Source organism: Podarcis liolepis (genome assembly GCF_965112155.1).
Source record: "Podarcis liolepis genome assembly, chromosome: 8".
Classification (NCBI taxonomy): Eukaryota; Metazoa; Chordata; class Lepidosauria; order Squamata; family Lacertidae; genus Podarcis; species Podarcis liolepis.
In genome coordinates this window covers 25,934,404-25,960,862 of record NC_139560.1, presented here as the reverse complement: position 1 = coordinate 25,960,862, position 26,459 = coordinate 25,934,404, and the positions used below count along the sequence as shown (strand labels likewise).

Sequence of the window (26,459 nt, the reverse complement as noted above, 5' to 3'; positions counted from 1 at the left end):
TGACTAGGGATGGCTTATGCCCAGGATCTCCCGGACATTACTGGAATTTCAAAGGCGGAAGCAACTTTCGGGGCGGAGATTTGTCCTGGATCTTCGGCATGTACAGTGGTACCTTGGTTCTCAAATGCCTTGGTACTCAAACAACTTGGAACCCAAATGCTGAAAACCCAGAAGTGCTCCAGTTTGCGAACTTTTTTCAGAAGCCAAACATGCTCTGTTTTGAATGTTATGCTTACAACCTGAGTGTTACGCTTCCGACTGAGTGCCACACTTCCATTTTGAGTGTTACGCCGAGGTCTGTCTGTTTTTGCTATTTATTTTGCATTTTTGTTTTTCTGTCTCTTTTGCTTTTGTGACTATGTAGAACCCGGTTCAGCTACCAATGGATTGATTGTGTGACTGTAGTACATTGTTTATTGCTTTCATTTTAGGGATCAATGGTCTCGTTAGATAGCAAAATTCATGTTAAATTGTTGCTTTAGGGGTTGTTTTTAAAAGTCTGGAACGGATTAATCCATTTTGCATTACTCTCTATGGGAAAGCGCGCCTTGGTTTTGGAACGCTTTGGTTATGGAACAGACTTCCAGAACGGATTAAGTTTGAGAACCAAGGTACCACTGTAATCTGAGAAATCATGGGGTGTGGGGGGTTTTTTGCGTTTTCGGATTTTTACTTCTTGAACTATGGCAACCCTAACACTGACTGGCAGTGCCTTGCCAGTATTTCAGACATAGGAACATTCCCAGCCCTACCTAGAGATGCAGGATTGAACCTGTGTCCTTCAGCATGCAAAGCTAGCATTGAGCCACAGCCCTTCTCAAAAATTCAGAGGCATATTCATTGCATTAGAAAGGCAAGGCATGCTTTGATTTGCAGAACAGTTTTAAAAATTAAATGGCCACCGAGGGGGCCTGGCAATTTTCAAATGGTCCAAGATGGCAGGAAGAGGTTGAGAACTTCTGAAGTAGACAATGCAACGTTGAATATAAATTTAACTCAGAGTAAAACCTGGAAGGTTTTGTACTTCTGTTATGCAGTCTTTAGTAAGCCCATATGATATACTATGATCTTCTGCTGCCACCATCAGGTCACTTGGAAGGCAGCGGAATAAAACCGTTTCATCCTTTTGAGAATTAGGTCTGGAAATAAATATACAAAAGGCACCTCAACTGACAGCAACCTCCTTTTACATATCGGCAATGATGTGCCAAAGATTATTTGATTGCACAATCCATGCATGCTTATTCATAAGTAAAATCCCACTGTGTTCAGGAGGAACTGATCTCAAGTATGACGAGGGTTGCAGCTTCACTTTTAAGCGTTTTCACAAATAAATAGCTAAACAAACAAACAAACAAATAAATAGCTAAAGTGTTGGTGTTGACCTTGTGGTGCATGCTCTAGTTATCTCCCACTTGGACTACTGCAATGCGCTCTACGTGGGGCTACCTTTGAAGGTGACCCAGAAACTACAACTAATTCAGAATGCGGCAGCTAGACTGGTGACTGGGGGTGGCCACTGAGACCACATAACACTGGTCTTGAAAGACCTACATTGGCTCCCAGTACGTTTCTGAGCACAATTCAAAGTGTTGGTGTCGACCTTTAAAGCCCTAAACGGCCTTGGCCCAGTATACCTGAAGGAGCTTCTCCACCCCCATCGTTCTGCCCAGACGCTGAGGTCCAGCACCGAGGGCCTTCTGGCGGTTCCCTCATTGCAAGAAGCAAAACTACAGGGAACCAGGCAGAGGGCCTTCTTGGTAGTGGCACCCGCCCTGTGGAACGCCCTCCCATCAGATGTCAGCGAGATAAACAACTACCTGACATTCAGAAGACATCTGAAGGCAGCCCTGTTCAGGGAAGTTTTTAATGTATGACATATTAGTGTATTTTTGGTCTTTGTGGAAGCCGCCCAGAGTGGCCAGCCAGATGGGCGGGGTACAAATAATAAATTATTATTATTATTAAAACTGATATAAACTAGGCAGATTTAAATATCTGCACATGAAACACATTCCCATTTTTATCTTTTATGGCAGAATCATAGAATCATAGAGATGGAAGGGACAATGAGGGTCATCTGCTCCAGCCTCCTGTAGTATAGGAAACTTTTGCCCAATGTTGGGCTTGAACCCACAACCCTGAGATTAAGAGTCTTATGCTGTACTGACTGAAGCAATGATTCTTTCCAGGGGGACCCATTAGGTTTAGATTATATGTGCAGTGACTTGAGCATGTACTTTTAACATTGTGGCACCAGTTCTCTGGAATTCTCATCCATTGGAAGAAGTTTGTTGAAAACATTTTTTTCTCTCTGCAGTTTTTAATTCTTGTTTTTTATTTCTTAATACTGCTTTTATCATCTGTTTTAAGTTTATGTTCTGTTTCTGTAGTCTATTGTTTATGCTAGTTTATTGTTCTTTTTTGTAACATAGTTTAAAGACAAAAATGAATAAAAGCTAACGTGGTTGCACTGATATACATCTTTGTTTAAATAACAGCATATGACATACAACAATTACATAAAAATAAAAATAGAACAACAAACGCTCAGATAATTTTTTCCAGATATATTAAAGTTGTGCCGAGCTGGTTTATTGTTCTCAAGATGCGTTTTTACATCGTTGTCAGGAAGAGTTGGTTTTTACTGGAGATTATTGTCCACTTTGTGGAGAAAATTCCTCCAAGAGCAGGCTATACATTTCAAAATAAATTAATAAGTGTGCATGTGTGGAGTAATATGTCCTTTAATTTATAGTATTCATTCTGTTTGCATTTATCACTGGATTATAGGATATAATCAGTGGCGTAGCGTGGGTTGTCAGCACCTGGGGCAAGGCAAGTAATTTGCGCCCCCTAACCGTGGATTTGCGTCCCCTAACCCCCAGATGTTGCGCCCGGTGCGGCCGGCTCCCCCTGCACCCCCCTACGCTATGCCACTGGATATAATTGAATAAAACCAATAAGGTTAGATAAACATGCACAGCATTATTGTTGGAAATTGGTCAAATGTTACATGAAATAGTATGAAATCGGACTACAAAAGCTGTAGCAAGTGTTCTGGGCAGTTTTATATTTCAACACAAACACTGCTTAGAATTTGGTGAAAGGCATTGTGCTTGGTAGATATGTCTGCTCGTTGTATCAAAGTGATAGCACAGAACATCCTGGGATGGAAAATATTATTAGAGGATATTCTTCATCTTGCTGATGCGACATACCTGAGGCCTCAGAAATTATGGCAGGCCCATCTCATCCATCACTGCCTACTAACGTTGGTGACTTGCCAAAGTCCTTCCCACCACTGCTTCTTACTGGGAATTGAACCTAAAACCTTCTGCATGCAAAGCAGAGGCTTTTCCACTGAGCTATGGTCTTCTCCTTTAAACATTTCTTTAAAATACAAGTCAGTCAGGGAAGAAGGTGGGATTTCAGCCAGCAGCCCCAAGGACACAAGATGAGGGCTAATGACTACATCCCAGGAGTGGGACCAATGAATGCAAATGGTAGATCATTTGATAGTAACTCACTAAATGCTGTAGAAAAGCACACTTTAATCATAACATTTCTCCCCACCAAGTCCTAGCACAGCTGGTGTTATATCATTTGTGAATAACTGCATCAAAGGGACTATCCAAAAGAGGCTCATGACATGTATAGAACATTCCTATGATGATTCCATTAGTAATAAGTAATAAGAGGAGAAATATTTGCCCAAGTACAAGAGTGTACTCAGCCCTTGGAATACGCAATGGTAGCACAGCCTTGTGAAGACATGGAAACTGTGAGCAACAAATGAAGGCTTACTGCTATGGAAGTAATAGCCATGATAATAAGAAGGTCTCTTCTATGTATGACATAAAGGAAACCCCTGGGCTGGGTGAGCTCCAAGAAAGATATTACAAAATAATTTTATTCATGACACCAAATCAGAGAAAGTAATAGTAAACAAGATGTCTTCCCCAACCATAATTTATTCTTAAATCTTTCCCCAATATAAACCTTATTACATGCTCTTTATAATTCCCCAACAATCCCATTAGTTTGCTTTGCTTGTAAAAGATAATGCACAAACGTCCATTGTGACTAAGGGAGAAACTAACGTCCCTGTTTAGACGGCATCATTTAGTTGGTCATATTTTGGAAAACGAATGTAATGTTTTCTTTTACTCTTCTAAGAAAGGGATCGGGAAGATTTTCGTGATTCCCAGAATAGTGTTTCCATTGCATCAACTGTGACATAGAGAGAGGCTTTTTTGAGTCAGGTTTCACATTGCTTTGGCCAAGCTGGCAATCTTGTAGAGAAAGGTTTTCCGAGGGACCTGAAAGAAATGGCATTTTTAGAGATGCAGGGAAGAACATCGAATGCCAAATCTGTTATTTTTGACAGAGAACAGTGTGAAAATTATGAAACGGATACAAGATCATGGGAACGAGTCCTTAATTTGTCCCCGTTTAAGGTGTTTAAGCGTGTGTAGGTGTGTGTGTGTGTGTGTGTGAGTGTGTGTGTGTGTGTGAGACTGAAAGAGCAAAGGCCTATCTAGTTCAGCATCCTCTTTCCCAAAGGGGTCAACCAGATTCTATGTACCTGGAAGCGAACAAGCAGTTCAAGAAAGCACTATGTGTCCTCTGCTGTTTCTCCTCAGCAAGTGGTAATTGAGAGGCATGTTGCCTCTGATCCTGGAGATAATATGTACACAGCCATCCTGACTAATAGCCAGTGATAACATCATTCTCCATGAACTTGTGTAATCCCCTTTTAAAAGATATCTAAGATAGTGGATTTCGTAGGTTAACTCTGCACTGTGAGAAGAAGTCCTCCCTTTCATCTGTCCCCAATCTACCACCTGTGATTATGATTAAACATGGGTCAAATTATTGCGCAAAAGGCATAGTTTGGAACACAAACTGGGAAACCTGCGCACCGCAATCTGCTGTTAGCCTGGATAGCTCAGTTGGTTAGAGCGTGGTGCTGGTAACACCAAGGTTGCAGGTTTGATCCCTGTATGGGAGAGCTGCAAAGCAGGGGGTTGGGCTAGAATTCAGGTTTCCTCAACCTCGGCCTGCCAGATGTTTTGAGACTACAAGTCCCATCATCCCTTACCTGCTAGCTAGGGATCATGGGAGTTGTAGGCCAAAAACATCTGGAGGGCCGAGGTTGAGGAAAGCCTGGGCTAGATGATCCTCAGAGTCCCTTCAAATCCCACAATTCCATTAATCTATTCTATTACAGCTCCCATCACCTCTAACTATTGGCCATTGGCCATGCTGGATGTTAGTCATCAGGAGGGCAACAGCAAGTTCTCCATCCCTGATTTAGAGGTTCCACAAGGAGGCAATTTGTTATTCACATAAAAGCAATTACCACTGAAAGCTACCAATTCCTATTTTTGCAATTTATAAAGCCATTAAGGGAATGCTGGGAACCAAATTGTATACCGAGTTGGGGAGGAGCCAGTGGCCAATGGAGAGGAGGAACGAAAGCAAAACAAAACTCATCTAGGTCACCTTCCTTTTCTGTACATTTACACTCCAGCAAATCGTGGGTAAGGCAGCTAGACTCTTCATGCAGGGTGAACAGATCTCTAAGTTCTTCAACAGAAAAGCGGATGTGTTCGGATCCCTTGGAAAAGTCGACAACTGCCCCAGAGAGCCCTTGCTTACTGATCTGTCTCTGATAGATTTTCTCTTCTATTGTGCCTGCATTGAAAAAAGCAGAGACACTGGTTTTATTTCTGGAAATGAGGGCCTGAAATAAAAGCCAACAGAAAATGCTGTATATTTCTTAAGAGCGGATACATCTAGAGATGTTTCCTGCGAACCAAACTCAAACAAGAGTTTGCAAATATGCGGCGGACCTGTAGTAAGCAGTCTGTAAATATGCACTGTATGTCTCTGCCCATCTCTCCAAACTCTGGCCATTGCCTAAAAGGGAAGGAGAAGGGAAATATGACTGAGCACACTATTCTGTATTATGTGGCTGGCAAGAGCATTTCACCTTATTTAAATTTACCCGCTTCTCTAACATTTGGTTGTCAGTTCTTTTTCGGACCCAAACTATCAGGTCCCGGAAATTATAAGGAAAACCAAGTGCAACATAAACCTATATATGTTTATTAAAAAGTGGATCCTACTGGCCAAACCTAAATGTGAAGGAGAACCATAACTGGGGCTGCCAACATCTCTCCCCTGCCTTATAAACAGCCGTGGGTGATGCAGTATTTGGACTGAGGCATGGCAGGAGGGGAGTGCAAGCCTGAACCTCCACCTGCCAATTGCGTAATAAAAATCAGCACCCCTCCCTATAGCCACTATTAGCTACGGAGAGGAAAACACACAGGCCTTCCACAGCTAATAGAAGCTTCTGGCATCAGAGACTCAGCACAATGGTGAAGGGTTAAAACCCCATTCCCCGGCTCTGCAGTGCCACTCCAAATCAGGCCTCCCTGAGGCTGTGGCAGCACCAGTCACAGAACATCTCGTGTGCACTATGGCCTTGAGATGACTCCATTAAAACCAACAGAATTTGTATCATCAATTTCAAGAGCAAAGCATCCAGTGGCCACGATCAACCAGGCTGAATTGTCAAAACTACACAGGCTCCTCCCCCCCCCTTTTATTATGATTACAGCATCTCTACCATCCCTAACCCTTTCCCAACAAATTAAGGTAATGTACGACTCCACTGGATGAAAGCCCGTTTCCCTCATACACATCTAATTTTAAAAGTAATTTAGTATTAAAAACAGCAGCCATCTCTACATTTTTTTTTACCCTGTGTGTGTCTGTGCACATGTGCAAAACAATGGTTAAGATCCAAAGAACAACTTTAGGTGTACAAGGTCTTTGGCAAGCCCAGTGAATTTTATTTTTAACTTCTTTGAGCAATAGGCCTCCATGTCAAATCACAAATTTTCTTTTTAACCTTCCTCAGTTTCAAGATCAGTGAGCTACATAGCATGAACGTGAGGAACTAGTGCTTTTTGAGGGGAGGGGGTTTATTAGGTTACTACTTTTGGTTTGATTTTATATGTTGTGGTCTTATTGTAGAGCCCTGAGACCTCCAGGTATAGGGCAGTGTATAAGTTGAATAAATTAATAATAATAACAACAACAACAATAGCAATGGCTTACTTCAAAGCGTGCTTCAGACAACGAATGCAAGGGAAAATATTCAGCACTTCAGATATTTTAACCATCCTGCATAAATCAGTTATGGCATTTTCGTTTCTTGCAGCTGAGCTCAAAATAATGAGACCCCTATGCAACTGGCTATTCTCAAAGTAACTACCATATAACCCTCGGAAGGGAGAAGTTTGCCTATTTGAATTGGGCTTGGAGCATCCTGTTTGAAATTTCCTGTGAGAAAGTAAGTTGAACTTCTGCTATGGAAAATATTAATTCCACCTGCATCCATCTTTGGTAAGTATGCTCAGCAACCCCAGGGCATAGACCTGCATACAAAATGGTATCAATCTGGATGTTTCTTTGAACAAAAATGTGTGCCATTAAACAGCTGCTGCTAATGATGTCTGGTGTAAAAGGCTTTTCAGACATTCACAACAAACCTGAATATCCGTGGCTGGATTCCAATCAATATCGTATAAGATTAAATGGGACGCCCCAACAAGGTTCAGACCCACGCCACCAGCCTTTGAACTCAGCAGGAAGATAAAAGATGGGCAGAATTTACTATTAAAACCATCGACGATCTGCTGTCTCTGGGAGACGGGAGTGTTGCCGTCAAGCCTCGCATAGGAATATCCATGGCGTTTGCACACCTCCTGCAATATGTTCAGGGTCTGTGTGTAATTGGATACCACCACGACTCTGTCAATCCAGAATACAGTAGATCTGTTACTGGCTAATACAGTTCCTTCATGTTCATTGCATTTAAATATCCAAAACGTATATATCATGAGTGTGCGTACCAAGGGCAGGGTACATAATTTGCATGCAAAAAGGTCCAGGGTTCAAATCCTTGGAATCTCTAGGTATAGAGTCGAGAAAGGCCCCTTTTAGCATAGAACAGGGCCAGGTAAGTGCCAGGCCACAAGCCACATGCAGTCTGCAGCACTTTTGGATCTGGCCTGCTGCATCCCCTCCTCAGCACTGCCCCCCCCCCGAAAGTTTCCATTCACACAAATGGGAGATATTTTCTTAATTCCTGCCTGGGTTGTGGCAGGGCAAATTAAGAGGCAGGCAGCTGGGAAGGGGAGGGTAACACTCCCCTGTGGTAACTAGTTTTCTAAAAGGTCCCATATGCTATGTGGAAGAGGTTATGGGGGGGGGGTCATCATAGCAGCTGAGGGCTGTAGACAATGTTGAGCTAGATTGGACCAATCATCTGTCTCAATACTAGCCTGCTTCCCAGGCTACAACTTTGCTACAACTCAGTGAATGCCAGGTAAACAGATGAACAACATTATGGAGACCTAGCCTTCTTCCTTCAAAGAGCAGAGAGTGACAAATAGCCCATAGGGCAGAGGTTGAGCATGAGTGTTTTAGCCAGATGCCACCTGCATGGGTCTAAGAAGTGCGTTGTTGTGGTTCAGGAGGGAGGGGGTTTGCCTTGTTTTTACTCCTGCCCATGCAAAATGGGCTCCACCTGGTACACAGGCTGAGACCTTACCTGCCCGCAGACTGTCTCGCCAGAGTGGTGCATGCTCTAGTTATCTCCCACTTGGACTACTGCAATGCGCTCTACATGCGGCTACCTTTGAAGGCGACCCAGAAACTACAACTAATCCAGAATGTGGCAGCTAGACTGGTGACTGGGGGTGGCCGCCGAGACCACATAACACTGGTCTTGAAAGACCTACATTGGCTCCCAGTACGTTTCTGAGCACAATTCAAAGTGTTGGTGTCGACCTCTAAAGCCCTAAACGGCCTTGGCCCAGTATACCAGAAGGAGCGTCTCCACCCCCATCGTTCTGCCCAGACACTGAGGTCCAACGCCGAGGGCCTTCTGGCGGTTCCCTCACTACGAGAAGCAAAGCTACAGGGAACCAGGCAGAGGGCCTTCTTGGTAGTGGCACCGCCCTGTAGAACGCCCTCCTATCAGATGTCAGAGAGATAAACAACTACCTGACATTCAGAAGACATCTGAAGGCAGCCCAATTCAGGGAAGTTTTTAATGTGTGACACTTTAGTGTATTTTTGGTCTTTGTTGGAAGCTGCCCAGAGTGGCTGGGGAAACACAGCCAGATGGGCGGGGTACAAATAAATTATTATTATTATTATTACATCGATTGTTAGGATCATCTGTTCTAGGTGTATGTCATCTGAGAGAAATCAGATTAAATCAAAAGATTCAACTACACTAAAAAAAAGAGAGAAAAGCTGACCAAACCAATTTCCTACCTTTCTGCAGGGCTCAGTTCCTGAATTGCTGCCAGCAACTGCGTCAGCACGTTCAACTTCCCCGAGTCAGTCTCAGAGAAAGAGGTTGGGGTATGCTCTTGAGAAACAATATCAAGCAGAGCCTCATGGAGGTTCTGTTTCTCTTGTACATCACAACTCCGATCACATTCTCTGTCCTAGAAAAAGAATAGTTTATTAAAAGTTGGGTGGATTTTATTGTTAACATGACATATTATTTTTAAAGCATCAAGCACCACACTTCAGACAAGTTTACTCTGGATCCTGGAAGGGTGCAGCTAATCACTAAAGCCGATTTTTTTTCCTTCAGCGACAAACAAAAGTTATTAAAGCCTTACAGCAAAACATTTCTGCTTCTTCCTTCTTCAGCTGCTCTGATGTGAATAAAAGGATGCTGTAGCCAAAGTGGGCGTTATAAAACACTGAGGACAGAATATCCCAAAATGTTGAATACGTAGATAATACTGCAAATATTAATTCTTACTTTTCCTTTGACAGAGCTCCCACTCCATGCCAGCAGTTTAAATGACAACGCTTCTTTGTAGGATTGTGTGTGTTTCTAATTAAAGGCAAAAGGTTGCATGGCTTGAAAAATCTCTTGTTAAAGCTCAGTAAGGTTTACAAGTCTAAACTATGCAATCAGCACCTCTTAGCTCCGTGGCGCTTACTCCCATGAAACTATATACAGGACTGCAATTAATAAATTGGGTATCACGCTATGTACCATGGCTCTTTTGCACACACACAGCATCATAATGGAGCAAGAGAGCTGCCTATAAAATTTACTATGACACATCCTGCCTCTGCCTATGGGCCTGATCCAGTGTGTGTGTGTGTGTTGGGGAAGGCAGAGGAAATGACTACATTTTGTGTGTGTTTTTTAAAAAAGGATATCCAAGCAGAAGGTTCAAACTTGCCGCTAAAGCAAATAAAGCAGCATATTGGCAGGGGATGCTTGGCAGGTCCTTGGCAGGAAAATCAGCATGGAAAAGATTCCATAAAGGTAGCATCATAGATTTGTAGGGATTTGGAAGGGACCTCGAGGGTCATCTAGTCCAACCCCCTGCAAGGCAGGAACCTCAAGGAGATCATACATTTTTAAAAGATTGCCCTGAAGGAATCATGGCTGCTACTGGCAATATAATACAATACAACAGAAGTGTTAACGGAAAAATCCGAGGGCTCTCTTGGACAAAAACAAAGACACCAACCAGGATAACTTGGAGCAAAACAGCAGCCTGTAGGCTTGACCTTTATTGAACTGTTGCAACAGGGTGTTCCCCTCACTAGCAAGAGAGAGGAAAGACCCAGAAAGATGGTCTGCAAGACCTTATAAAAACTTTTGAAATTCCCCTCCTCTAGGTCAAGCCCACCCCCAGAAACATCATGCATACATTACAGAAAGGAGGGGTTGAGGGAGGAGTTGTGGTGGTAACCTGAGTGTCCTGTCACCCAGCTGGTTCCTCCTTTCCCCCTCCCCATGAGTACTTTCCAGGTGACAATGGGGAGTTTGCAGTTTCCTGCCCCCAGAGGGAAGATCTGATCATTGTCCTTTGTTTCAGTCTGTGCTGAATCCACTACCATATGCAAGTTCTTTGTCATTTTGATTGTCTTCTGTCTGGGATTATCAAGGCTGACATAGCAACTGGGCAGGGCCCCTGTGGATGTGCTGGTATGCTGAAGGGATCATGGCTGACCAGAAACCAAGCCACCCTCCTTTGATAGTAAATAAAATGGAACAGTGCAAATCCGATGTATGGTTGATTTTCTATGAATTTATAACAGAAATGTGGCGTATGTAGTGTATGTGAGTGTGAGTGTGTGTGAAGTTTGTGCAAACAGAATGATTGGGGTGGGGGGGTTCCTGCTACAGAAGCAATAGGCATTGCTTTGTAAAAGGACAAGATAAAATACGCTGGCATCTCTTGACATCTTTTACTAACTAGTTTGAGAGAGAGTTGGGGAGACAGGAAAAGAAAAGCCCAATTAATAATGAGTGCAAAAGCCAGCTAAGAGAATAAAGACTGTAAGAGATGGAACTGATAAAGGTTAGCATTTCATTTTCACACTTTCCAGGCTTGAGGTTTTTGAAGAAATCAAAAGGTGCAGCTACTTTCTGAAGTATGTAATTTCTCAGGAGATTTTTGCTGATCTGCCGGTAGCAGCAGCAGCAGCTGGCACTGCTGTAGTAAGTAAGGAACAGGGCAGCCTCGAGGCAAAGGGAAAGGGAGACAAAGAAAATTCATTTGTCCTGTAACAGCAGCCAGAACATCTGAAGGGCTGGAAAAGAATTTGATCCTTGCCTCCAATGCCTTCAACTGCAGCTGCCACTGCTGATACTAACAACCATCAAGAGCTGTTCCATGTGCTCAGGTGAGAAAGTAGAAACCAAGAGGAGATAGATATAGATAGATAGATAGATAGATAGATAGATAGATGGATAGATAGACATATATATATATATACACACACACACACACACACACACACACACACACACACACAGAAGCTTATATCTGTAATCTGTAGTAGTTTCTGGGAGGGAAGCATCTTTCCCAAAGCTGCCATGGGCAGGTCACTCCCAAAGGGTAAACATCAAAGGGCATTAGGGCTGTGTTAGAGGGAGGTAATGATCTGAACCCCAGGTGAGAGATGGAGATGGAGCTACAAGGGAAGCTCAGGTAAGAGCTGGGAGGTGGACTGCCCCAAACAAGAGATGTGCCTGCCACACAATGTATGCATGTAATTTGTTTCTTCCTCTCATTGCCCACTCAGATCTGTTAACTCTGCAAACACCATAGTTATTCACAACTTTCAAGGTTTGCTCCTACTCCCAGATGGTTCGTTAAGAAAGTATAGAAGCAGCACCTTTCTTAACAAGAAATATTCTTAACAAGAATATTATCATGCTGCTGAATCAGGTTTTTTAGGTGAATTAATATAATTGGGAATAGTTTCATTGTATTTTTGTGATAAACTCGTTTTGAATTACTGTAATTTGTGAATTTATTGATATGCTTATGTGGTTTTTGATGCTTGCTGGTCTTTATGTTGACTGAAATGCTGTCCATTGTGTTTTTCATGGCACCAATAATGTGAGATGCTTTGTAAACAATGTGTTTAAACAAAGCACAATATACAAACCTTTATTGCTTTGAAGAGAAGGCAGGGGTGGTTGCAAAGTTTTTTCAGAGCTCCAATGCATATTAAATGGGAGCTGTTTTCCAGACTACCTTGAAGGCAAGCTCTAACAAACGGAGCGCTCAGCAGACTTCGATAGAGATCGAGCTGCAGTGCTGTTGGGCGGCAGAAAAGTATGCTCTCCAATTTAGGAGGGAGGAATTTGTTTATGACATCTTGGGTTCTTCTCAGAATGAAGAGTCCAGTAAGGCGAGTCAGTTCTGCTGCTCTTCTCTCTCCCAGTTCAATTTCTTCCTAAGCAAATGAAATGGACAGTCAAACTGGCTCATACAAGCAAGCTCAGCTGACTAATAATGATCTATAGATATAGAGACCTGCAATGTTGTATTGAGGAGTGTTCCTCTTCGAGTCAGGCAGCCACGTCCCCTTCCAGGATACTCCATTCCATCCCCCCGCCCCAAACAGTCAGTACAGAGCATGTGCAGTTCTGATACTGCGGGTGGGTGGTGACATTTTGGCTACACAAGGCAATGGCACCCACACCTGAATTTCAGAAATGGAATGATAAATCCAGTTTTCAAGTTCACATGCCACTCTAGCTTGGCTAAGAAATCCAATCTGGAGCAGAGTTAAGACAATAGAGCTTCCATGAGGAAGAAGCAGACTTATCCACTGTTAATATGCACCCCTTAACTTTCTCCTGCATAAGTCAATAGTTGTCATTTCACTCCTATAGGGAAGAGTAAAGTACTGTGCCTGAGGACAACTGTTGCAATGAACACCAAACTTATCACCCACCCGATACTGGGTGACTCATCCAGTAACCGTAGGGATCCTCAAAATATGAGCATATTATGAGCGCATGAAGTTCCTTTGTAACAGATGAGACCATTAGTCCAGCTACTACTGTATCGTTTATGGGGATTGGCTCTCTAGGATTTCAGGCAAGGATCTTTTCCAACCCCTTTTGAACTAGAGACCTTCTGCATGCAAAACATGGGCTCTGCTTCTAGGTTATGGCCCCTTCCCACTCATCGTGCCAAATATGTTGTGCCTCTGCATACTGATTTGCTCTGTGCACTCAGCAAAAGTTATGAGCATTTTGCCAGTTTTCAATAGTATTCAGCAATGGAAGTCACTATAGAGAGCTAAGACCAAACGGAGCCGTTTGTGTTGTACAATAAATTCTGAAAATCCTACTCAGGTTTTAGAAGTATGAACACATGTAACACTGCAAGGGTAAAGTTAAGTAATGCCTTTCTGTACAATCTCATCCAAAAGAACTGTTCATTCCTCATAAATTGTCAAGAAGCACCGGGTGCCCCTTAATTTTAAATCACGCTGTTCAATTCCAGATTTTGACGATAATGTACCTTTGTCGCTGAAGGCTCTCGGGATCTGAGAATAGGTTCCTCATATACTTTTTTGTATGTAGACAAAGGACCAAGTATTCCAGGATTTACATACTCTATTAATGCATAAAATTCTTGCAGATCATTTTGTACTGGAGTACCTTGGAAGAGAAAGGGAATGCATTTACAACTTCAGAAGGGCTCCCACCCCCAAGAGCTGATTACGTTTTATTCATCTTTTGCATTACAATGTAAATTTATCTTTTTTTTACTGTATGGCAAACAGTGCTTCCAGCTAGAGGGGTCTGATCTCAACATCTTGTTTGGACACAAATAACTCTTCATGTAGTATCCTGAGAAGTGTTCCCTCTCCAGCTACATTCATAAATGTAACAAACACTTATTTTATCCCCATGCTAGTCCGTTTGCTGGCAACAGGATGATTAAGTACTCACCAGTCAGAATAATTCTCCTCTCACAAGACAGACTGGCAAGTGCAGTCGTCGTCTTAATAGCAGCATTTTTCAAGCGATGTCCCTCATCACAAATGACAAGGCCAAACTGCGCCTTCTGTATTTGGTCCAAGGAGCGTAGAAACATCTCATAACTAATGATCAGGACTGAATAAAGCGGGGAATTGATGAACTCTTCTACTTTGTGATCCTGCAGATCGTAGAGAGAATTATAATGCTTTGTGGGTCGGGCAAGTTGGCAGTTTAAAGAAACAAAAATGCCTGTGTGTTTACTTCCTCACATAGCGGTTAGTTAATCTGTGTATGTCACTGCCACAAGACAGGGACATAGTTGCTAGTTTAGATGGTTCTCAAAGGTGACAGCATCTTAAAAAGCAGAGACATCACCTTGCCAACAAAGGTCCGAATAGTTAAAGCTATGGTTTTCCCAGTAGTGATGTATGGAAGTGAGAGCTGGACCATAAAGAAGGCTGATCGCCGAAGAATTGATGCTTTTGAATTATGGTGCTGGAGGAGACTCTTGAGAGTCCCATGGACTGCAAGAAGATCAAACCTATCCATTCTTAAGGAAATCAGCCCTGAGTGCTCACTGGAAGGACAGATCCTGAAGCTGAGACTCCAATACTTTGACCACCTCATGAGAAGAGAAGACTCCCCGGAAAAGACCCTGATGTAGGGAAAGATGGAGGGCACAAGGAGAAGGGGACGACAGAGGACGAGATGGTTGGATAGTGTTCTCGAAGCTACCAGCATGAGTTTGACCAAACTGCAGGAGGCAGTGGAAGACAGGAGTGCCTGGCGTGCTCTGGTCCATGGGGTCACGAAGAGTCGGACACAACTAAACAACAACAAAAGTGATTACTCCAGTTCACAGGGGAGAAAGCTATCCGTGGCCAATAGTCATGATGGCTGTACACTACCTGTAGAATGAGAGGCACCATGCCTCTGAACACCAGCCACTGGGGAAGAAGAGCAAGAGAGCTATTGCTTTCATGTGGGAAGCCCTGCTAGATGAGGGCAATGGTTTGTCAAGCCCAGCATCCTGTTTCTCAAAGTGGCCATGATGTGGGCTTCTTATGCATGCGTGTGCATATAAACATCCTAATTCACATGCACACTCTCCAGTCAAAAAATGTTGCACCTTCTGTTAATTGCAAAGCAGAATAATGGCTCTGGTGAGGGGGAGGCACCCTGCTGTTCTGGTTTTGGATTTTTTTGCCCTTTTTCCTATCAATTGTTACATTTGTTCTAACAGCAGAGGAGAAAGGTGGAATGACAGATCATGGTAGGCCCATAACAGGAAACACTATCCTCCTCCTGGCAATGCTGATCGGGGGGGGGGGGGAGAAAGAAAGCTGCTAAAAAGCTCCTCATTATTCACAAATGGTGAGGTTCTTCTACTCTGTTGTGTTGCAAGTCTTTGGGTAGCTCCATACCACATAGTATGTCAATGTAGAGTTCTAAAGTTACATCTAGATTTTATTGTCCCCACATGGAGAAGCAGCAAAAAGCAACACTCAAAATGATTTTTCCACTGTTTTTTGTAACAGGAATACAAATGCTAAAAAGGCGCAGTGTAAACATTCTCAAATCAGCTAACAGACTCTGCAACAGTAAAAATAGAACTGAGGTCTATCCAAACACCAAGGAAAGTACCTAGCATTGTTACAGGTGGCAGGTGAATATTGTTCCTGGTTCGCACGTCATGTTAAACAATGGTTTAAAGAAATCTTAGTTAATAAGCCATGGCTTAGCGTTATATACTAACCCAGCAAAATGCCTTAACTATGCCTTGTTTGTGAAAACAAACCATGGTTTGTTGTTGCTTTACTGACCTTAACTATGGCTTAGTATTACATGTGAATGTAAGTACCTCCCTAACGATGCGTGTGTTTGTTTTGTTGCCCTGCCCAAATTGCCCACCAGGTTACTGCAACTTTAAGCAAGAGAAGCCAAACTTGGCATTCAGCAGCTCTCACTAGAAAATTTCCTGAAGTTCATGTTGTTGCTAACTCTGAATAATAACAGGATCCTTTTCCCCATCCAACTCTGCCTTTCCCTGCCCCCATCCCTGCCCCACTTCAATTCACAGCTGCAGCTCAAGCTGGAGTTGAAAACTTAAAGGGAATTTCTTTGACATATCACTTTGAGCTCTACCTACTTTATCCAAGAAGGTACAGCTCACAGCAGCAGCAACTTTATGCCTGAATAGCAAAGCACAGAAATAGAAGAGAGAATGCCAAGTAAGTGGAAGGAATTCAAAAGAGGCTCTATTCCTGTTGATTATTACAAATGAAACAGATGAAAATACTTAAGTGTGCATTATTGAAAGCAGTCTTTTAAGCATCCAGTAGCAGATGGGGAGGGGAGATAGGGGATGGCTCCAACACAGGTAAGGTTTACTGAGCTCAAATTTATGGTAATGGGTCAATTGTCAAGGACCCAGTGGGCAGACCAGAGGAGTGGAAGAAATTGATTTCTAAAAAACACATGCTGCAAAGGAGTATGGGCATTTCTTTATTGGGAGAATGTAAGGAGAACACTGCCGATTGATTAAAGTTCCTAAAGACTGCTAAGATTCCCACCCCCTCGCTCTTGGAGCTGACCAATGGAAAGAGAAATGGTGACATGATGAGGCAATGCTAGCAGCTGGGCACTGTAAAGCCTTATGGGAAGTCAGGAAGAGGGGCAGCTTAGGGCAAGAAGTAGGCCGCGTGGAAAGAAGGCAGTGTATGACAAAACAGAGCGTGGTGCTGATAATGCCAAGGTTGCAGGTTCAATCCCCATAAGGGGCAGCTGCATATTCCTGCATTGCAGGGGGTTGGACTAGATGATTTGCAAGGTCTCTTCCAACTCTAGGATTCTGTGTGCAGAACATTCTTTGGCATTTTTCAGTTAACAGTGGTTTAAGAATGGTTTAACATGATGTACAAACCAGACTATTATCTCACCTGATCCACTAAGAACACCTTGATTCTCTCACTTCCCAGCCATTTTTGAAATTCTTTCCCCCAGTTCTTCACCAGACTCCCAGGAGTGACTATCAGTGCCTGTTTTATTACAGGTTTGCATCCGTATGGCCCTTGACGCAGGAGAGTCCAGAGGACTGAAATGCACTGCAGAGTTTTTCCTAAACCCATTTCATCTGCAAGAATGGCTCCAAATCTACAGCTTACTCTGAAAAAAGACAATTGCATGGTTGATACTTTATTCTTCTTCTTTAAAGCTTGGCAATTTTCTGCAAACCATTCTTAGGAAAATCCATATTGTTAAGCTATGTAAGTCCTTTTTTCTTTTTCTTTTTCAAAAAATATGTATTGAGGCCTGGCCTTAGATTTCTATTTTGTTTACTTACTATTTGTATGTGTTGGTTCAGTCACACACCTTCAATAATATAACAATGTTGTTACAAGGTGCATATAAAATAATTCATTTTAGTGCAAAACCAGAAAGGTCCCCACAAAACCCACAAGGGTAAAAACATTAATATACAGAAAAGGCTACAAAAATGAATAACAAAATAACATTTATGTTTATTAGCTTAATCTAGTATTTTTGCTTAGAATACAGCTCCTTCTAAGTTTCTGAGGCTGTTTTCTTATACAACCTGAATCAAATTTCTAGAAAGCTCCTAATTCTGACAAAAGCTTTCTCAACTTACTCTGATAAGGGAACGAGATTGGAACAGTTTTACTGAATGAACAGGAATCAATATCCCTACTTTCGCCTTTCATTGTGGTCTTCTCCTTTGTTGTTATTCAGAAGTCCAATGAGGCTTACACTCAGGTAAGTGTGTATAGTTTAAAATCCCTACTTCAAATTACAGAGTTTACATTAAGCAAATGGCACAGCAATTTCAACAATGAGCTTTCTCACTAACTTCCCTGTTAATATGTAACGTGTCAAGTGTATCTCGAATGAGTGCCCTGCTTCTCTGAGGGTGAAATTTGCTAGGAGAGGATCGGTTGCATTATTCATTAATAGAAACCTCCTGCTGCAGCTGGTCCGAATGCAATTCAACCAAATTAACCACCAGGGCTATGCCGTTTCCTACCACTACAGCATACCCATGACATATAGGCCAATTCTCAATAAGCTTTGGAGATACCAGCCTGCCTCCCACCCCATGCCAAGGTTCTAAAAAGACCGAAGAAATCAGAAAGCAAGAAGAACGTTTGCCCACCTGTGTGATTTACTGCAGATGACTAAAAGGCCATATTCCAGCTTTTGTTAACTCAATTTAAAAAGAAGTACAAAATGATTATCCTCTTACCTCATTCCCATCATACATTCATAAAGAAATGTGATCCCTTCCCGCTGGTGAGGTCGAAGATGGTTGACAATGTGGGGGTCCACAACAACATCCACCACAGGCAAGCCCAACTTGTTGAACAACCGCTGGTGATTTGGGGATGGGCGCAGCATAACTAAGCAATCTTAAATTTGAAGCACAGGAATCATGAATGCAACATTACTCAGTAAAAGATACTGGTTGGGGGAGAAATCGACAGCTGGCAAACACAGTTATGTTTTTAATTATCAGATTAAGTAAAGCAGCAGAACAGCAAGTGATTGTGAATGTTACCTAAATAGATTTCACTCTTGTTTTGATTTAAATGCATGGTGTGGATCTGCCCTCAAGGTATGAAGGAATATTTGACTAGCCACTGCTGCCTTCCCCAACCTAGTACCCTCTGCTTTTGGACTCCAACTCCCATCAGCACCAGCCAGCAAGCCTAACAGTTAGCGCTGATGTGAATTATAATGTTATAAGAATTTTAAGGTCATATATATATTTTTTATATATATATATATATATATATATATATATATATATATATATATATAGTTCGCAAATGTACCAAGCAAGTACATACATAAATGTATAAACCACATGTCTGAAACCCCACAGATAAAAAGTCCTGAAACCATTTTGTCTCTCCCAAATGACCTCAAATATTTCTCTGCAAGGTTGAAGGAAATGAGGAGCCTCCCCATTGTCTCTATGCTCACAAATCCTGTCTCGAGGGCACATTTAAGAAATGAATAGGGTGAACCTGTGACCTGTATTCAGGAACTGAGTAGTTATCATAACAAAAGAGTGGTCAGGATGCCCCAGGTAATCCAATCAGGTAACCTGGCAGACAGGATAAAAATAATGCACTCAGACTTATGTTGTAGTCCGCCCCTTCTCTGATATATGTATGATGTATGGAGGGGTGGTCTTGGGCTCCAGGGTGGGCAGTTCAAAAGTCTATATAAGGGCTTGAGCGCATGGTTCAGGGTCCCTCCTGTCTCTTGCATGTGGCAGTGAGCACCTTGTTGCAACAGTTAATAAAGATCAGGCTTACTAGCTGCTTTGCTTCTCAATATTCTCTGGTTGGCCTCTGTTATTTTCTCCTACCGATAGAGAACCTACAAAAGGACTCTATATGGGCTCTCGGGTACCCCATAAGGGAAAAGGAGCAGTTTTTTCTTATAACAATAAGAAGAAACAATTGGAGGGCCCCAGGCTGGGAAAGGTTAGGCTGCTGCAGAAAAGAAAGCATCCTCTCCAAATTAACCAGATGGGTGGGCATTAGTTGCAGATTGTCCATTTAAATGTATTATTGCCTGTTACTAGCAACCCCTGCACATCTCCTCATGTAGATTCAAGATTAATTAAAAAAATATTCACCCCAATATACTGGAGCAGAGGAGGCCAAAAAAACAGGGTCTAAATCCTGCCAGTTTATTCAAATTCAGAAGAAGATAAAACAGAGGTTAAAAACAGATTAAAGCAGGTGAACCATAAAAATCCTCACTTGGTGCGCATGGATCATGACGTGGGTTATAGTTTTGGGAGCCTTTAGGAGGATTTCCTTCAGTGTTAGTTTTAGATACATTTTTGAAAGGGTTGCAGAATGGTTTTGCAGCAGCTTGTGAGACGTTCCAAATCTCCTCGGCAGTCTTCACACCAGACTGGAAACACTTGCCGCTTTTGAAGTCCTCTTCTGCAATTACGCCCATCACTTCGATTTCTTTGCCTCCAACCATCAGAGTCTGGCCTTGGTCAAAATTCTCCAGGTCTTTGGCTTTGTATCCAGCACCTAAGAAAGGCCGCAAAATGTTTAGCTGAGATGAACATAAAATTAAAATAACAGTCATAATAAAAGTGTCAGGTAAAAGTTAGACAAAGACTTTGGCCACATTAGGTGGGATCCAGAGTACTCTGTCTATGAACTGAAAGGCTCCAAGATCCAATAGAGACTCCTTGCTGGAAGAAGGGAAGGAGAAGGCAATTCTCATCGATTCCTCTAAAGCCCTGCAGCCTCCTTCTTCTCATGCTTATCCAGAGGATTCCCCCAACCAGCTCCATGCATGTCTGTTTGAGAACCCCTGAATTAAGGGGTGTGAAGTATTACTATACTTTTGAACCATCAGAACAAAGCAAATAATTTGTTGGATTTATCAGTTAGAGTAAAAAAAACAAACCGAAATGGTGGGGTGCATTAAACATGAGCCTTCAGGGGCCTTCAGCCTGAGATTTGGCTGCTTATTTCAAATAAGAGGCAGGTCTCTGCCTCTGAAGCTCCTGGTCACATGCATCTTTTCCTAACTACCCTCTTCTCTCTCCCAGTTCTCTTCTCAGACTCCTCCCTGTCCTTCCCCACATTCCTCCAGATCTTTCTCAAGCACCAAGACTCATACCCTAAGTCCTTCTGTTCCTTCTGACCTACTTCCTTCTCAGGTCCCTCTGCCTCTTTTACTCTTCGTTTCCCAAGCCCCTGCACCTGCCTGGCCCTTCTCTCTTGGATCTGAGCCCATAACCAATAGCAAGCAGCCAGAGACAATTCTGCTCTTTCCTACTTCTCTGTGACACAAGAACAGTTCAGCCAATCACCGACAAAGACTGCACCACTGCCAAATTTCCTACTCCATTGTAATGCCGACCATACAAACAACTGTTTTCATTTTATTCAAGCACACATTCCTTTGGGGGCAGTGCTGAACTTCTACACATCAGAGTTGCACTCCAATTGGCATTACCTCTTCCAATGTCTCTGCCTTCTGTATCTTTCAGGGTCACCGACTTCCCTCTCACAATAAGAATGGCATCACCTTCCCACTTCTTGTGTTTTTTCTTGGAGGCCTTGCACCACACTACGCTGAAGTATTTTGTCAGGCAGCCAGGCTCCTCCTGGTGCCTGGCTGTTGCTGTTGTCACTGGGCACGCTGGACCTGTAGAGGCGAAGACACACAAAAAAGGGGAAAGAGAGAGAGAGCGCTTGTAACACATCCCTCAGGCTGAGCCCAGGGAGGCAAATGACAAGACAGCTGTGAGTGCTAGCTCAGCTGTCAGTCTTTTCCCCTTCTTCGTGCTTTTAGATGGGCTATATGCCTTTCTTTTTTTAAGGGGGGAAAAATGAAACTTGCAGACACACTAAATTTGAGAAGTGTATATGGTACTTCCCATAAGTTCAAAAGAAAAGGGGGAAGGTTTACTAGAACAAATGCTGAGCCTATTTAAATATAACCCAAACAAGTAATTTATACCATCTAGTATCTCTTGTCCACATTGTAGCATAATTCTTTTTATTTTTAGTATTTTTTAAAAAATGACCATACTGTATACTGAAAAATGCAATTCTAGCAATAAATTTCAAATACACTCGTTTCAGTGGGTCTACTCTGATAATAATCATGCTTTCTACAGTGGAGCAGAAACATGGTTTATTCTAGTACTCACTATCTACATAATTTGAACATCCTTGCCTGTGTAGAATGTGTGGGATTACCTTGGAAGAAGTCAGAAAGATTATTCATTTTTTAAGCATTTTAATATGCTATGCAGAAGCAATTCCATATAGACAAGCCAAAGACATTCTTGGAAGGGGAAGACATAATCTTTCCAAACCACATTACATAAACCCAATTTACATAAATGTAATTCATTCAATAATTTAAACAGGAAACTAATAGTAGAGACCAATTTTAATAAGGGTTATTCAAAGGTAGTCATGTGTATCTAAATATTCATGTTCTGCCCATCCTGTCTACCAACTTCCTTTAGTGTAAATTAAAAAAGCAAAATTTCTAGAATTAAGTAATCTGGAGTCTAACTAAGCACACAAATGTTCCTTGATTTCCTAAAATCCCATTAACCTTATCATTTTGCACTAAAGTAGTTAGTAAGATCCCTGAGCAAGTGCTATCCATATCAGTATTTTTTTCTAACTCCAAAATATTTCAATATTTTTTGCAGCACAGGGAAGGAAAGAAAGAATGGGATACTTGTGAACTTTATCTCTGGACTGCATCAGATATTTTATCCTATTCTAGTTCTGAGGTGCCGCCCACAGAGCAAGGTTGATTGCTGCAGCACCATGGAGAGCTCCTAATGAACAACGTGCTTGACAAGGGTTGGAGGTGAGCCTTTGCCTCCAAGTCCATCTTTCTGATCCTCCACCTCTTTTATTGGAGCACTAGAGGCTCTTAAAGGGCCAGCCCTTTGAGCTGAAGATAGGCACTTCTCCTTTCCTCTAGGTGTCCCATGCACTGTCAGACTGGTGGGGTAGCATAGGAGGCACTCAGTTTCTCAGGCCAGAACTAACCGTCTGTGAGGGTCTCAGTTCTAGTTCTATGGCCCTGGTCCATGGGATCCAGTTTAGCGACTTCCTGCCAGTCAGCCTCATGGTCAGTGAACCCCCTGATCCCAAACATGAGATCTGAGGCTCTGAAGCTAGGAATCTGGTCTAGCTTCTCAGTGGCAGTATAGCCTTTGACTCGTTGTCCTGGTCACTGCCGGACTTCAGGATTATGACCAGTTTTGTTTTCCAGTTACCTCTCTAGGCACACTGTGTTCCAGAGACAAATATTTGAATTGTTCAGGCAGCATCAAATTTTTGAAAAGAGTTGAAGTCCCTTGTTCTTACTCTTGTAGGATCTACCGGGCTTTTATTTTCTCCAGCCGTATCTTCCAGTTGGTTGAGACCCTTATAATGGTGGCAATTAAAATCAAACACAGTCTTTGATAGACTTGCTGAGAATATCTTTACCCTGCCTGACATTTTTCCTGATTTTCAATCCCTGTCCTCTGTTGCCTACTCATGAACCTCTGCTTACACTTGAATGACTATTGAACAAACACTCAACATCAAAAAAGATTCCACCCACGCGACCTGTCAGCCTCTTCACCAGTTGTCCAGGCTTTCAACACAACCACTGTTGAGGGTATGTGTAAAATAATGGATTTTGGAGGCAGGCTTCTGGAGATGCCACTACCATTCCTTCATTGTCATCTCTGGTCAGTCCAATTCCACAAGCTATTTGGTTAAAAACCTCTTCAGAAATTGTTCTTGGGGAAAAGTGAACATTGGTACTTACTGTGATAAGTTCCTTCTCTGTAGGAAGGAAGTGGGGTTGTCACTACCCACCTCTCCACTGGCAGGAAGTCAAACTTTTGATAGGGTACACCTGGTGGGCACCTGGTGGGCAGGGCAACCCCCTCATCAGTTCAATTTGTGCTTAAGCAGATAACCTTATAGCCAAAAAATAAACAGGTGAAGAAGAGAAGACGACCCTGGTATGGGCTAAAGAATAAGAGGAGAACAGGGGTGGGGGAGAGACAGGTGGAGGAACAGAGCAGGTGCGGAAAGAGGAGCCAGGAAAAACAAGCCAAAGAAGAACAAAGGGAAGTCCGGAACCATAGCTAGTCCAAATAATATAAACACTGAAGCTCCTAATCAAATTCAACATGCTTTAAAGCATGTTATCAAACACAAGGCAACCAAGCCAAGAACAGGTCCAAGTAAAAGGACTGAGGGCCATAATTCCAGCCATGCATCTGAAAGTCTGGGATTTCTGCTTCAAAGCTTGCCTGAAGTTCCATTTATACTTGCTTAATTGTCCTAGCAGCTAAGAAACAGCTGGAGCTCAGATGTTAAAACAATGAGGCTGAGTACAATCCAGGCAATGGTCATAAACTCCCTGCCCCTGCCTCTTCCCCCACACCCTTCCCAAATTTGCTGCAGAGGGTTGAGGGAAACCCCAGAACAGATTTAGGGGGCACATCAGTGCTTTTTTTCAGGGGGTACTCAAGAGTACGCAGTCCCAGCACCTCTTTTTTTGGTTGTTAATACAGTAAGTGTAGCACTTACTGTAACAACTTCATGGTAAGAACCGGCACTTATTTTTCGGGGGGGGGGGAGCACTGGGCACAGGGATACCAAGGGAGTGGGAAGGAAAGTTCCTGTGCTCATTTTAATAATGCAGTGGTTATGGTTATTTGTTCATTTATTATGTCAGCTATGTATATATTGCTTAACACCATAGTTCAAAGCAATCAAGTTACAAAAGATAAAATCAGTTAAAATTAACCATAAAATCAGAAAATTTCTGATCTATAAAGATGTTAATTTCCGTAAGTAAGGAGTGGTGAAACACAATAATCTTTTAAATAAATTATTGCACTCTAAAGGGTTTTGAAGTTTATGGGAGTAGGGGGAAACATATTTTGTCACCAGGTAGCTAGACGTATATATGCTACTGATCAAGATTACGGCGACTTCTCCAAAATATTTAATCAATGATCTCTACACTCCTAAACTGTTTACAAGTTTTATTAAGGCCAATTTATTTCCAGGAATAAAGAGCTCATGAAAACAAAACAAAAAACCCAGAAACACAGATTGGGGGTGGTGGCAGGGAGATTGAGAGTATTCAAGAATGCTCCCTAAGTGTAGGTAAAGAAGGATAAAGGATGAAAGGACTAAACCAAACAAGATTACGTGGAAGTAATCTCTTTCCCTGCCTCTTATTTTACAGGGCGATATCCTTTGCACATATCAGAAATAGAAGAAGCTTTATCTAGGTGGCGGAGGGCCCCCTGAAAGGAAGCCAAAATTCAAGAGTGTGTGTGCAGGAAACTGGTTCAACTGGAACTGTTAGGCAAGTACAAGCTAGCAGCTTCAGAAACAGACAAATAATTAATCATTTCACACCTAAAACTCAGATACATTTAAAAAACCAGAGGAAGCTGCCTTCTATTGAGCTCTACCATTAGGCTACAGTACTTCCCCTTCAAAAGCCTACTCTCACTATTGTACTTTTATAATTACATTTTAGTATGTTCTGGCCCAGTTTGCATGTCCTAAGTAAGGGCTTGTCCACACCTTTACCTTTCCTCCACTCATTCCAGACACGTTCTGCAATTTAAAACTCAGTGTCTGAGCACCTTACCCTGCCCCCTGGAGCTTTCCCTGCAAAAACCTGCTCTTTGAAGCTCAATCAGAGGAACCGTCAATCCGTGGAAAATCCAAATTGATTTTTGCTCCAATTCAACTTTAAAGAGCAGGTTTCCATGAGGAAAGCTTGGGGCAAAAACAAAACCCTAAAACCGCTTGGACACAGAGCATTAAAGTGCAAAGCTCTGATTGGAAGAGCAAGACAATAGGCAAGTATGGATAAGCCCTAAACCAGTGACAAGGAATTTTTGGTCTGCAAGCCTAATTAGGACTGCTAGGACTTCCCATTTGGCTCTTGTGGCTATTTTAGCTAAGCCATGCTCAACTGCCCTACGCTTGACATCTTATGTGACTCTGGAAGGGGAGGCAGGATAGGTAAAGATGCATCTGGGCCAAAAGGCTTTGCTGATCAACTATTAGAAGCACCGCAGTGCTGCAATAATCCATAGTTACCATGAATATTGTGCATGCTTCACTTCTCCTTTATACCCAGTAGGAGCAACTAATTGTGATCCCTGGCAAAGCATTATATGTGAACCTGGAATCATAGCTTCTTTTGCTCAAAACAAACCACAGTCGGTAAGCCAAGAACAAAACTTGCTTTAACAGTGTGGTGTATCTGAAATGAAGATTCCTAGTTCAGATGTAACACTGATCCAGAGATCATGATTTGTTGCTTCTGTAGTCTAGAGGAGTGAAGGAGGAGGCCTCTGCAGTGCACACTCAAAAGTATTCTGTTACCTGTGGCTTATTGTGATGTACGAATGCCACCATTATATCCACCCTTGTTCAGGTCAACAAAGAAAGGAAATGCTGGTGAGATATTTCCATGATAAATACTTCATTTGAACTACAGCCATTTCCACAAGTTTTATGAAAGGAAGAAA

General features: G+C 42.4%; 1 protein-coding gene across 2 annotated transcripts; it reads right to left on the bottom strand.

Moving 5' to 3' along the window:
* Positions 1-3,893: 3,893 nt before the first annotated feature.
* RAD54B (RAD54 homolog B) lies at positions 3,894-26,327 on the bottom strand. Of its 2 annotated transcripts, XM_083517239.1 has the most exons (14): positions 22,077-22,095; positions 21,377-21,568; positions 20,152-20,436; positions 18,621-18,783; positions 17,299-17,524; positions 14,330-14,537; positions 13,896-14,035; positions 12,526-12,816; positions 9,866-9,940; positions 9,364-9,539; positions 7,569-7,830; positions 5,859-5,925; positions 5,502-5,700; positions 3,894-4,324 (listed from the first exon to the last, which is right to left on the bottom strand). In XM_083517239.1, exons 3-14 carry the CDS (start codon positions 20,381-20,383, stop codon positions 4,126-4,128), a joined length of 2,238 nt encoding a protein of 745 aa, XP_083373365.1. In that variant the 5' UTR covers positions 20,384-20,436; positions 21,377-21,568; positions 22,077-22,095; the 3' UTR covers positions 3,894-4,125. The 2 variants fall into 2 exon arrangements, with proteins under 2 accessions (XP_083373365.1, XP_083373364.1); XM_083517238.1 differs by having other exon boundaries at positions 21,377-26,327.
* Positions 26,328-26,459: the final 132 nt, after the last annotated feature.